Source organism: Schistocerca piceifrons, chromosome 3, assembly GCF_021461385.2.
Source record: "Schistocerca piceifrons isolate TAMUIC-IGC-003096 chromosome 3, iqSchPice1.1, whole genome shotgun sequence".
Classification (NCBI taxonomy): domain Eukaryota; kingdom Metazoa; phylum Arthropoda; class Insecta; order Orthoptera; family Acrididae; genus Schistocerca; species Schistocerca piceifrons.
Window position 1 is genome coordinate 229,947,146 of NC_060140.1, and position 12,173 is coordinate 229,959,318.

General features: G+C 36.2%; 1 protein-coding gene across 4 annotated transcripts in view; it reads right to left on the bottom strand.

The window, feature by feature from the left end:
* Positions 1 to 817: 817 nt before the first annotated feature.
* The window catches only part of LOC124787846 (TOM1-like protein 2), a 132,114-nt gene continuing 120,758 nt past the window's right edge, over positions 818 to 12,173 (bottom strand). For all 4 annotated transcript variants that reach the window (XM_047254798.1, XM_047254796.1, XM_047254797.1 and 1 more), the window contains 2 exons: positions 5,521 to 5,734; positions 818 to 1,813 (listed from right to left, as the gene is read on the bottom strand). In XM_047254798.1, coding sequence (XP_047110754.1) covers positions 5,522 to 5,734 — 213 coding nt within the window. In that variant the 3' untranslated portion in view covers positions 818 to 1,813; position 5,521. The remainder of the gene's footprint in view (positions 1,814 to 5,520; positions 5,735 to 12,173) is intronic.

Sequence of the window (12,173 nt, forward strand, 5' to 3'; positions counted from 1 at the left end):
CTGTATTCGTTCTGCATGCCAATAATTGTATAGTTTGGTTACAGTTATGCAATAATGCTTAACAGTTAAGATAGCGGTTACACACCAACAGTGTCAAGATAAGTGGCCTACTGCTCAGTTTGCTGAGAGTTAGTGACAGACACATTTATGTCAGAATGGGGTAGAGAGCCCAATGAAAAGAGTGCAAATGAGAAAGGGAAGAGCTGCCAGGGTTGGCAGTCATGTGTGTGTGAGATGTGCTTGCTTGGTGCGTGAATGGCATGTGTGTCTCTTTTGCTGATGGAGGTCATGGCCGAAAGCTTTGAGTAAGAGTCTTAATTGAGCCTGTCTGCAGCTTAATGTGTCTTCTTTACAGTAAGTAGCAACCCATAATTTCCTTCATTCTTCATAATCTTGTAAATTTCAAATTATAGTGCAGCCCATGTTTGTGCTTAGCTTAAGACTTGACAGGTAAGCTTAAACTGTTGCAAGCAGCAGTAGTAGTTTGGAGTAGCTGCCACAGGGTACTGATTAAAGTTTTTATTAAGTTCTTGCACAATATGAGGATAGGGTAAATTTGCTGTATGAGAGACTAATTTCACTTATTTGCTAGAACATGTAATCTGTTTCTCTCCTACAGTCTACAAAAAATAATTTGTCAAGTTATTGTCTGGCATTCCATGGTGATGACAATTAATATTACTCCACAAAATTATGTGTAGCACCTCTGGTCTCATAATGTATTTTTGCCTATACATATAAGTGAAAGCTGTATTTTTCACATGTTTAAGGGGAAGTAAAGGGAGCTGTATTTTCCAAATTTCAAGACAGGTGTATCTTTACTACTAATTGCTGTATTTATTAACAAGTTAGAAATAAATAAGTTCATTTACAATGATAATCAAATTAACTGAATTTGTTTTTATAAGAAAGGCAGTCTGCACTGGATAACAATTTATTTAAAATTAGCCCAAGCAACACAATAAATCAAAACTCTGAACAAGACTTTTTAAAGAAATAGTTCATTTTGCATAATAATAAACATCACAATGTATCAATGTATTCATTACATAACATGGAAATATATATTATTTGTGGAACAATTATTCACCATTTCACATCATAAATGAATAATTTAATCTGAAGCAACAGTTATAATTTGGATCCTGTATATGATATGACAAAATGAACAAGAAATTACAATTATGAAGCCCTGCATGAAGAGTGGATAATATTGAATGTTAAAGATCAAGGCTATCATTGATGATTAGGCCAAAGCACTGAATACATCTGTCATATTTTAAAAGCATCAATAGTAGTTGAACATATGATAAGTCTCTGAAAGCACTGTGGATTTGCAGCAAGGCAAATACTATTTATTTTGCAAAACTTATTTGAGTTGCAGTCAGTTATCCATTACCTGACCAAATACATGCTGGTCACAATCAATGGAGAAAACAATGCAGTAACAACATCAAAACGTGTTTACATTACAGGTACATCAAGCAGTTGCTTCATATTCTTCATTCATTCAAACAGAAAAGATGAACAACAAAAAGTAACATCTGTTACCTGCATAATTTGAGGGTCAGGGGTATTAAACTGCAAGATGGGTGCATCATGAGCTAACAACATTTTCCCAGTTTTAACATAGATACAGTCTCAAATGAATAATTAAAAGCTACTCTTTATATCCAATATGTATACTCTCTCCTTTAATAGTTTCCCCATTCTGCATGTACTTAGTGTCATGTCTGAATGAAGCACGTAAGTACATATACTGCAAGAATATGATGGACTGCAAAGAAACAGTGAAGCTGTATAACCAAATAACCTGTAAAAAGACAATAATTTAGAAACAGGTGGGCACTCATACTGCGTTAAGAATAAACTATCACTATACTGCTTAGTGCTATTCATGTATATGCTATCTAACTTTGATCGAGTAAATTAGAATAAAAACTTTGACTTTGAAAAACAGCTGCTGCCTTCTCAGTAGCTATATGGCAGCTGTTAATCTGCTGCTAATAGTTAAGTATTTACTAGATTAAAACTGTATTTTTCAAAGAAAATATTTTCTTACATCTGTCAATACTGAGTCTTATTTACAGTACAATACTACTACTCACATAGCTTTATAACAAATATTGTTACTTGGCATATATCTAACAAAACTTTTCAGTCTTTGAATCCAAATATTCAGATAATTTACAGTTTATGTACATTTTCAATTTTCCTTTGAATTGGTACTCATTCCCAATTTCTTGCTTTTATGACAGGAGCTTGTTTTAATCTTCTTAAAAGAATACATAACTCTTTTCTGAACCCCGGAAAAGGGTGAAAAGTTTACAAAAAAATTACTTTTATGTCCTTTGTTGTGACTGTGTAAATCACAGTTCAGATGAAACTGATTTTTTGTCATCAACAAGGAAAATGTTAAGGAGTAAACATACTGGAAAATGACTGTAAGAACTCCCAAGAGCCTGAGAAAGACTTCTGCAAGGATACAGTCATTATTTTACACAATATTTTTACTGTTTGCTTCCATTGAATAAACACTTTATTTACATTAAGTGAATTGGTCCAGAATTTTATTCCATCAGACAACAGAGAGTGAAAATATGCGAAAATTAGCCAATGATCTGAAATGAAAATGTCTAAATTTGGATTTATAAGTCCAAAATGTAATATATTGGCTCTTCCACAAAAAGCGATATTCAATGCAGAAGCACAATTGCGCTAAGTCCAGAACCATTTGAAAGTCACCACGCAATGTTTTAACTGAATACATATCATTAGAGAGAGAGAGAGAGAGAGAGAGAGAGAGAGAGAGAGAGAGAGAGAGAGCGAGTGAACAACAACTCAGATGGACAAGTATCAAGAGGAATTTGGAGTACTGTCAAATGAAACATCCCTGCATTGTGTTGAGCAATTTATGGGGACCATAGGAAATTTTAAATATGGACTGCAAATATGGAGATGTAAATATGAATCCCACACCCTAACCATTGCATTGGTTGTTGTTGGTTGATTTGGAGGAGGGGACCAAACAATGCAGTCATCGGTCCCATCGCATTAAGGAAGGAAGTTGGTCGTGCCATTTCATTTCAAAGGAACCATCCTGGCATTTGCCTGAAGCGATTTAGGGATATCATGGAAAACCTAAATCAGGAAGGCCAGATGTAGATTTGAACCACTGTCCTCCCAACTTTAACCACAGTGTCACTTTATTTGGCTTGACACAAAGACAGTAACAGACTGCCCACCGGTAATATTTGGATTTCGTCCCTTAGCTGCATACCCTTATATTGTCTGTCACACTCTTGTTCTCCCTTTTCCTGAAACACTTCTTTTTTAGCTCAGTATCCTGATTATTTTGATCCAGTAGTCCCCTCTAACAGTTCAGCTACCTTACTTCCTTTTAGGGTTCTGTGCCTCAATGGGTAAAAACAAAACCCTTCCAGGATCACTTTGGCGTCTGTCTGTCTGACTGGCTGGCTGGCTGGCTGTTAAGACCCCGGGAACGGGTACACATATCCAGTTGAAATTGATATCACATACTATGGCCTATGATCCCTTGGCAGAGCAAAAACTTAAGCTTATAAGTCAAGGCAATCAAAAGATACAGCCATTTACATCACCCATAGGGTACTTCCCGTTTGACTAGACTCACGAAATTTGGCAAGGAACAAGTTTCAATGAACAAATAAAGGGAAATAATTACATCACACACAAAAAAAAATTGTCATTCATTACCTCAGTGTCTGCCCGTCCATCTGTTAAGCCCCACTTCCATCAGGAACAGGTAGACATATCATGTTGAAATTAATGTCATGTAGTAACATCTATTGTCACTTGGCATTTAGTAAATGTAAGCTTCTAAATCAACGCAACCAAAAGATGTGACCATCTAGGTCACATATTTTGATACTCGCAAACCCACCCATCAGAACCTGTAGGGTGCCTCCCCATTTGGCAAGAAGAACGGTTTCACAGTACAAGTAAAGGAAAAAAACCTGAAAATTGTTAATATGTAATTATAGTACATGAAAAAAAAAAATCATTTGTCATCTGTTTTCTGATATCAAACTTTAATTCAAAGCATTCTTGAAAGTTTTGGAATTCCTGGGACTAATATCTTTCAGGTTTCAATGGTGCTAACAGACAAAAACTGTCAAGATTCTCAGTTCCCAGAATGGATGAACTGTCTGTATAAATAATTAAGTTTGTACAGAACCCTCAGTGCGTCAGTCCTTGTCGCACCTGACCAATTTTTTTACTGTCATCATCTGTTGCAATGTATGTCACTCTCAATAACATATACTAGTGGAAGAACAGCACAGCATAATGGGCAAAATATACCATCCAAAATTAATTGAAAATAGTGACCAGTAGAAAAAGGATTTAGGCACTAACATCTCTGACCCATCCTTATCAACCACACATCATTCTTTCAGATCAAAGAACGGTCTGCTAACACAGCCACAGTCATTTGCAAAAACATCCTTCAAGCTAGAATTAAAAGTGACAAGCTGCAGTGCAGAATTTTAATAAGAGGTTGGCTCAGATGAGAAGCCTCGTTACAAACTCTTAGAATACCTGTGCTTCTGAGTACAAAGTGTAAAGAAAGGAAAGAGGATTACGATTTAACATCCCATCAATGAACAGGTCATTAGAGTTGGAGCACAAGTTCAGATTTGGAAAGGAAACTGTTCATGCCCTTTCAAAGGCATCATCCTGTCATTTACCTTATGTTATTTGTGGAAACTGCAGAAATCTAAATCTACATGGCTGTATGAGGATTTGAACTGCTGTCTTCCTGAGTAAGATTCCAGTGTCTTTGTACTAAGCCAATTCATTTGATAGAAAATGGAGAATCATCTTAAGAACTGGGCCTGGAGTGTGGTATCTATAATGTGTAAGTGCAAAGAACAGTGTATTGCAGTCCAATTACTGCAATGTTGTTTGTGCTGTGTCAAATGCAATGTGGAGGACCCGCCAACACCAACATCAAAGACACCTGAAGAGGTCAATGTTTGGTTGAAGGAAAAAAATTGTTTAAGGATGAGCTAATTTTATTTTCCTAGATTTCTTCTGACATAATAAACAAAAGTCTGTTCACTTGTCTCATTGCTTGTGATACAATTTTTCTTTTTTGAGTTCACAGATTTCTATTTCTTTTCCTCCTGTTCTCCTATTCATGTCTTGCATATCACTGTCCTCTCAACAGGCCCCACTACTCGTAAGTAGATACTAGTGTAGTATCCTCGTCAATTCCTGTGACACGTAACGTGTAGAACTAGCATTTCATGATTTGCTTCACAGCTAACTCTACTGCCAATGACCGTATATAAGAAACAACTTACTACTTAATATCTGCATTCTGTTCAAAATTTCCTCTGTATATACCATGTTCAAGGACCCATAAAGCTTGTCACATCAATATATAACCATGAGTTAGTAACACAACGCTAAATATTCAATGAAAAGTGGTTCTGTATTGTCTAAATAACATAAGTAAACTACGGATAAGAAACTGACCTCACAAGGCAAACAGTGAGCTGTCAGAGTCAGCTTCCTTATTAAGCTGCCGGTGATGTGAACGTCCCTGTAGTGTAGAGGTTGTGCTGGTTGTGCTGTTGGTAACAGTGGGAAGAGCCTCTGCAGCTGCTGCCCTCTCTGCCAGGAATCGCTCAAATTCACTGCTAGTCAGTGACTCCTCGGGAGCTGCTCCACTGCCACTAGATCGTGCAGGCTAAAAGTAATGGAAATTATTTTGTATTCTCTATGCACTACAAAGCCAACTAGGACAAACTTATGGCCACAGAAAATGCTAATTATAAGGCAAAGCATGAAAGTTTATTGAAGCAGTGAAATTTTACTTATGAGACAATGTTTATCTTTTTGTAATATTTAAGGTGTCCAGCAGATGTGAAATATATTGGAACCACAGCTTTAAAATAGAGAACCATATCCACTGAACTATCATGCAATGCCTCAAAAATGAGGGCATAGCTTTGATCACCACCTGCTTTTTACATTTTTTTCTCCAAAGAAGCTTTTATGAAGAACGAGACAGTGGAATGAATGGAATGGTGACTGAAAATGCACTTGAAGATAAACGTGAACTCCAGAGGTCAGCAACACTGCTACCAGTTAAACTTCAATTATTGGCTTTCAATGTTTGTGGACAGTGTGAGTTGTTATCTATTAAGGTCATAGGTTATAGTACAGTAACGATTTTCCATTAAAGTATAATTTTTTTATCTAATTCATAAACATACTGTATCCTTAACATAAATCAATGCTATATTATTTTTCCATCCCATAACTGTCGACGCAGCTACTGAGTTATGTTACTATGACAGTGAACGTTTTCTTTTCATAGATGCCCCAAATTAAATATTGAGTTCATATTCCATCACATTCATGTGTGTCAAAAGTTAACTTATACGTGTCAGATATTTCTGAGATGTGTGCCCTATCTATAGCATGCATTCTTCACAGTAAACCTCTTCACAAAAATCTGTCAGATTTGGGGTGTAAGTTATGAATGCCTCATCACATTTCTGACTTGGAAAAAAAACTAGTAACATATATGAAAATGCACAGAAAGAAAAAAAAAGTATAAAGAATCAATAAGGAATGGTAAAGTGTGCTGTAACTAAGGTCTCAAGACTGTAGTGGACTATGACTGCAGCTTACAACACTAGATACGCTACATAATATATCGAGTTTGAAATACTGCACACTTCTTTCAAACAATGGAAAGCCTGGGGTGGAATGACAATAATATTAAAAGGATAGATTGCTACTCATCAAATAGAGGGGGAACTGAGTGGCAGACAGGCACAATCAAAAAGGGCTGCTAGATATTATTCAGCTATTGGACTAAGTCATCTATATGCCAAATTTAAACAAATGCAAAATCCCCAAGGTTGGTGATCTTTTACAGAAGCCTAAAATTTAGTGTAGACTTCAATGTGAGATGCTCATAATAGTTTTCACAATGAAACTTTGTCTTGAGAACTGGCAGAAAATCCAAAGAGGTTTTGGTTGTGTGTAAAGAATGCTGGTGGCAAGACACAATCAGTGCCTTCTCTTCAGGATAGCAATGGAAATACTATCGATGACAGTGCTGCTAAAGCAGAATTACTAAACACAACCTTCCAAAATTCCTTCACCAAAGATGATGAAGTAAATATTCCAAAATATGGATCAACAACAGCTGCCTACTTGAGTAACTTAGATGTAGATATCCTTTGAGTAGTGAAGCAAATTAAATCACTTAATAAAACCAAAATTTCCAGTCCAGACTGTATAACAATTAGGTTAGGTTCCTTTCAGAGTATGCTGATGCAATTACTCCACACTTAACTATCATATACAACTGCTCACTCAATGAAAGGCCCGTACCCAAAGACTGGAAAGGTCACAACAGTATCCAAGAAAGGCAATACGAGTAATCCACTAAATTACAGGCCCATATAATTGAAGTTGATATGCAGCAGGATTTTGGAACATATATTGTGTTCAAACATTATGAATTACCTCAAAGAGAACGATCTACTGACACACAGTCAACAACGATTTAGAAGACATGAAACACAACTAGATCTTTACTCACACTAAGTGTTGAGTGCTATTGACATGGGATTTCAAATTGATTCCTTGTTTCTAGATTTCCAGAAGGCTTTTGACACCATACCTTACAAGTGGCTTGTAATCAAATTGCGTGCTTATGGAATATTGTCTCAGTTATGTAACTGGATTTCTGATTTTGTCAGAGAGGTCACGGTTTGTAGTAACTGACAGAAAGTCATCAAGTAAAACAGAAGTGATTTCTGGCATTTCCCTTGTCATGCTGTAGACCACGTGCTGTTCCTTATCTACGAAAAAAATTTAGCAGACATTCTGAGCAGCTGTCTTAGGTGGTAAGCAGATGGTGCTGTCTTTTGTCATCTAGTAAAGTGAACAGAAGATCAAAAAGAGATTTCAATAAGATATAAGATATCTGTATGGTGCGAAAACCAGCAACTGACTCTAAATAATGAGAAGTGTGAGATCATCTACATGAGTGCTAAAATGAATCCATTAGACTACAGTTACACAATACAATAATCAAATCAAAAAGCCGTAAGTTCAACTAAATACCCAGGAATTAAAATTAATGAACAACTTAAATTGGAAAGAAAACACAGAAAATTTGTAGGAAAGGCTAACCAAAGAGTGCGTTTTATTGGCATAACACTCTGAAGATGTGACAGACCTACTAAAGAGACTGCCAACACTATGCTTGTCTGTCCTCTTTTGGAGTACTGCTGTGCAGTGTGGATTCCTTACCACACAGAATTAATGGAGTACACTGAGAAAGTTCAAAGAAAGGCAGCATATTTTGTACTATAGAAAAACAGGGAAGAGAGTTCCATGGGAGTGATACAGGATTTGGGACGGACAGCATTCAAACAAAGGTGTTTCTTGTTGCGGTGGGATCATCTCACAAAATGTCAATCACCAACTTTCTCCTCCGAATGTGAAAATATTAAACATATTTAAATAATAAAATAAGGAAAAATCAGAGCTCACACAGAAAGATATAGGTGTTTGTTTTTCCCATGCACTGTTCGAGAGTGGAATAATAGAAAATTTTGTGAAGGTGGTTTGATGAACCCTCTGCCACGGACTCAAGTATGATTTTCAAAGTAGCCATGTAGATGTCTCTCTCTCTCTCTCTCTCTCTCTCTCACACACACACACACACACACACACACACACACACACACACATGCGACCACTGTTGCCTCCGGTCTTTACGTCTCAATTGTTACTGTGTCTGTCAAGGTTTAGTGCCCGGAGACAACAGTGGCTGTGTGTGTCCTTTTTTTGCTGACTACATCTGATGCAGGACTTAGCCTGACAGCAAAACAATATATACCAGTCTTTTCATTGTGTTTGTCTGCCACTGAACACCTTTCATTTACTAATATTCAATAATATCAATACCTTCTGCCTAATTATTTCTGCCATTGTGGAATTCCAATTTATTTGGTAAAATTACTAAGTGGTAGTGCATTTTGAGTACTGCAACACACACTAAATAGTCGTATATACACAATAAAGCACTACAGAAAATTAATGAATATATCATGGAATTACTTGTCACAAGTAACAATTGTGTTAGAGAACACTAAGATTCGTCATTAGCAAATGCTCTTCTTAAATAGTTTGAGTGCCTGTTAACAGTCAGCCTTCACTAATGTATCATCTGTAAAAGCCAACCTTGGGGTAAGCAATCCAAGAACCTATAAACACAAATCAAGAAGTTCTTGATCCTGAACTCTTCTTAAGATCTGATGTCAAGTATTTGAATACAACTGAGAACAAGACCTTCCATTTTCTGTGGTAGTTTATCTCAAGTTGGCAGCACTCACGACCAGAATGATATATTCTGTTGGGTGTATTCATGGAAGTTCTTGATTCTCGGACGTGTATTCACTTCTGGTTGATCAATGGTTGTCCTTACAATAAGAATTTGGGTGATTGCTTTTACTCAATACATAAAACAGAACAATGTATTATTAGGTAGATTAAGAAAATAAATTAATGAAAAATAAAATACTACTGGAAGGACACTGACAAAATCAAGTGGCACAGAGTTAAGCTCAGACAGGACGAGGTAGTTGGACATGTCACTTTTTGAGGAACTATCCTATCATTGTTTTAATCAGTTAAGAAAGCCTAAATCAGGATAGCCAGATAGGGGTTTGAGGTCAACTTTAAGGAACTATCCTGTCATTGTTTTAATCAATTGAGAAAGCCTAAACTAGGATAGCCAGATAGGGGTTTGAGATCCACTCCTCCTGACTGCAAGTCCAAAACTGTACCATGATGCTTGGTACGTAACATTAAATCCTGCGTATTTTATATCCGTCTGAACACAGCCCCACAGAATTGCACTAAGAATGGTTCCATTAACATTTTAAAAATGATTATGAACTCATAAGAATATAAATTAATTTAAAAACAAGTTCTGATGAAAATATTGAAGTTGGAAAAGAATTCTCTGACCTGTTCAGCAAGATAAAATCATACAGTTCATTTCACTTCAAATAAATACTGAAAATTTAAAATTAACATGAACTGTAATGGGACTTTCCCTTAATTTGGGGCTGGGATGTGTATGTGATGAAGGGAGTGAGAGGATCGGAAAAAATGTGATGTCATGAAATCACCAATAAAATTTTTTACTGTATGAGGATCACCTTTTAGCTTCTTACAAACAACCACATTAAGACGGCACCACTGAGATGAGGCATGATTATTATTTTCAAGATTATTGTTTTGTTCAAGATTATCATTCATTACTTGTGGCGAGTATTGTTAAAACAATAACAGTTCAGAAATTTGATGAGAAGTTTATTTACAGTGTATGTTGGAAGAAACAGAGTTGTGAAAAAAAATGGTAATTTCATGGGAAGGTTTTTGTTGCATGATTTTTATTATTTTCACAAAGGCCTAACTCAACAACAATGACTCAAATCACTTTGTCCAACTTTTAGTAACAAGTGATCTTCATGAAAGACTGCTTGCAACAGATTTCCAGAAATTTGTGAAGGTCATGCGCATCAGTGATGATTTTTGTGAATATCAATAAAAACTGGTTGTTGTTCCAAAAAGCACAAATGTTGTGCGAACATGACCAAAGAGGACTGGCTTCTGACTTACCATGAGACAGAGGCACCATTAAGAATACTGAAGACTGTAGTACATTTGAATTTGCAAGAACACTTATCTGTGAAAAGATCTGTTACCAATGGACACACAATGTGACCACAGCTCAAAAACAGGCTTGTGTCAACTGATGTGAGAAAACGTGCAAACAATTAGACCGAGGGAATGCAAAATCCATATAAAGAATCATAACAGGAGACAAAACTTGGATGTATTCCTACACACAAGAAACTAAGCAGGTGTTCCAAAATGAACTAAAAGCAACAAAAATGGTTTGTTCACAAAGCACTTCCAAGAAAATTATTGCTCGTTTCTCTGGCTGTACTGCCCATGTTATGAACACTGTTTTTGAAGATCAGAGATGCGTGGATATCAATAATTTCTTTCCCACTAGTTATCGATCAAATCAGCAAATACAATAACAAACGTTGCATGAATTTTCATCATGACAGTGTGCACTATCACAAAGCAATTGATTATTTGACAGAAACAAATATCAAATTAATCTCTCATTGCCATTATTCACCTAATTTACTGCCTACGAACTCATTTTTGTTCCCTTACGTTAAACAAAAAATGTGTGGACAGCAATTTTTACATCAAGAAGCTATTGAATTCCTCTAAGGTCATGTTTTTGAGGTACTAAAATTGGAATAGAAAATTTTTATCCAGAACTGGTTAAATGCATCAAATCTGTATAAATTTTAGTGTTGACTATTTTGAGAAACAATGGAACAATCTGTACAATAAAGGTTTGTTCTATGGTTACTTTTAAAAACATAAAAGGCGGTCCTCGTATTTACAGCCTCCATGTTTGGAAAAGCAATTGTGGCACTTGTTTTAATTTTGTGAGAGTGGAGAGTGGGAGGGTTTGGTGGAATGGATTCCTCTACTCTTGAGATCAGACAAAGATCCTTGTGAGAAGCCTGTTATAAGTGAAAGAGTGCATAAAATATTGTTTCCGCCTCATTAAAAATCAGCTTTTACAACAAGCGTGCAATAATGATTTATTTATTGACATCCACTTTCAATCTATACTTTACAAACCACGTGACGTGCATGGCAGGGGTATGTCCCACTGCACCGTTTCATTCACGTATGGACTGCGTGAATGCTTCCAGGCATTCAGCAATTATTATAATATTATCCTCACGAACCCTATGTTAGCAATACGTAGGGGATTGTAGTATATTTCTAGAATCATCATTTAAAGCAGGTTCTTGAAACTTTGTTAATAAGACTTTCTCGGGATAGTTTACATCTATTTTCAAGAGACTGTCAGTTCACTTTCTTCAGTATTTTTATGGCACTCTCCCATGGGTCAAACAAATCTGGAACTATTTGTGCTGCCCTTCTCTGTAAACATTCAATATCCCCTGTTAGTCCTATCTGGTACAGGTTCCACACACTTGAGCAATATTCTAGAACTAGTCACAAAAATGATTTGTAAGCAATCTCCTTTG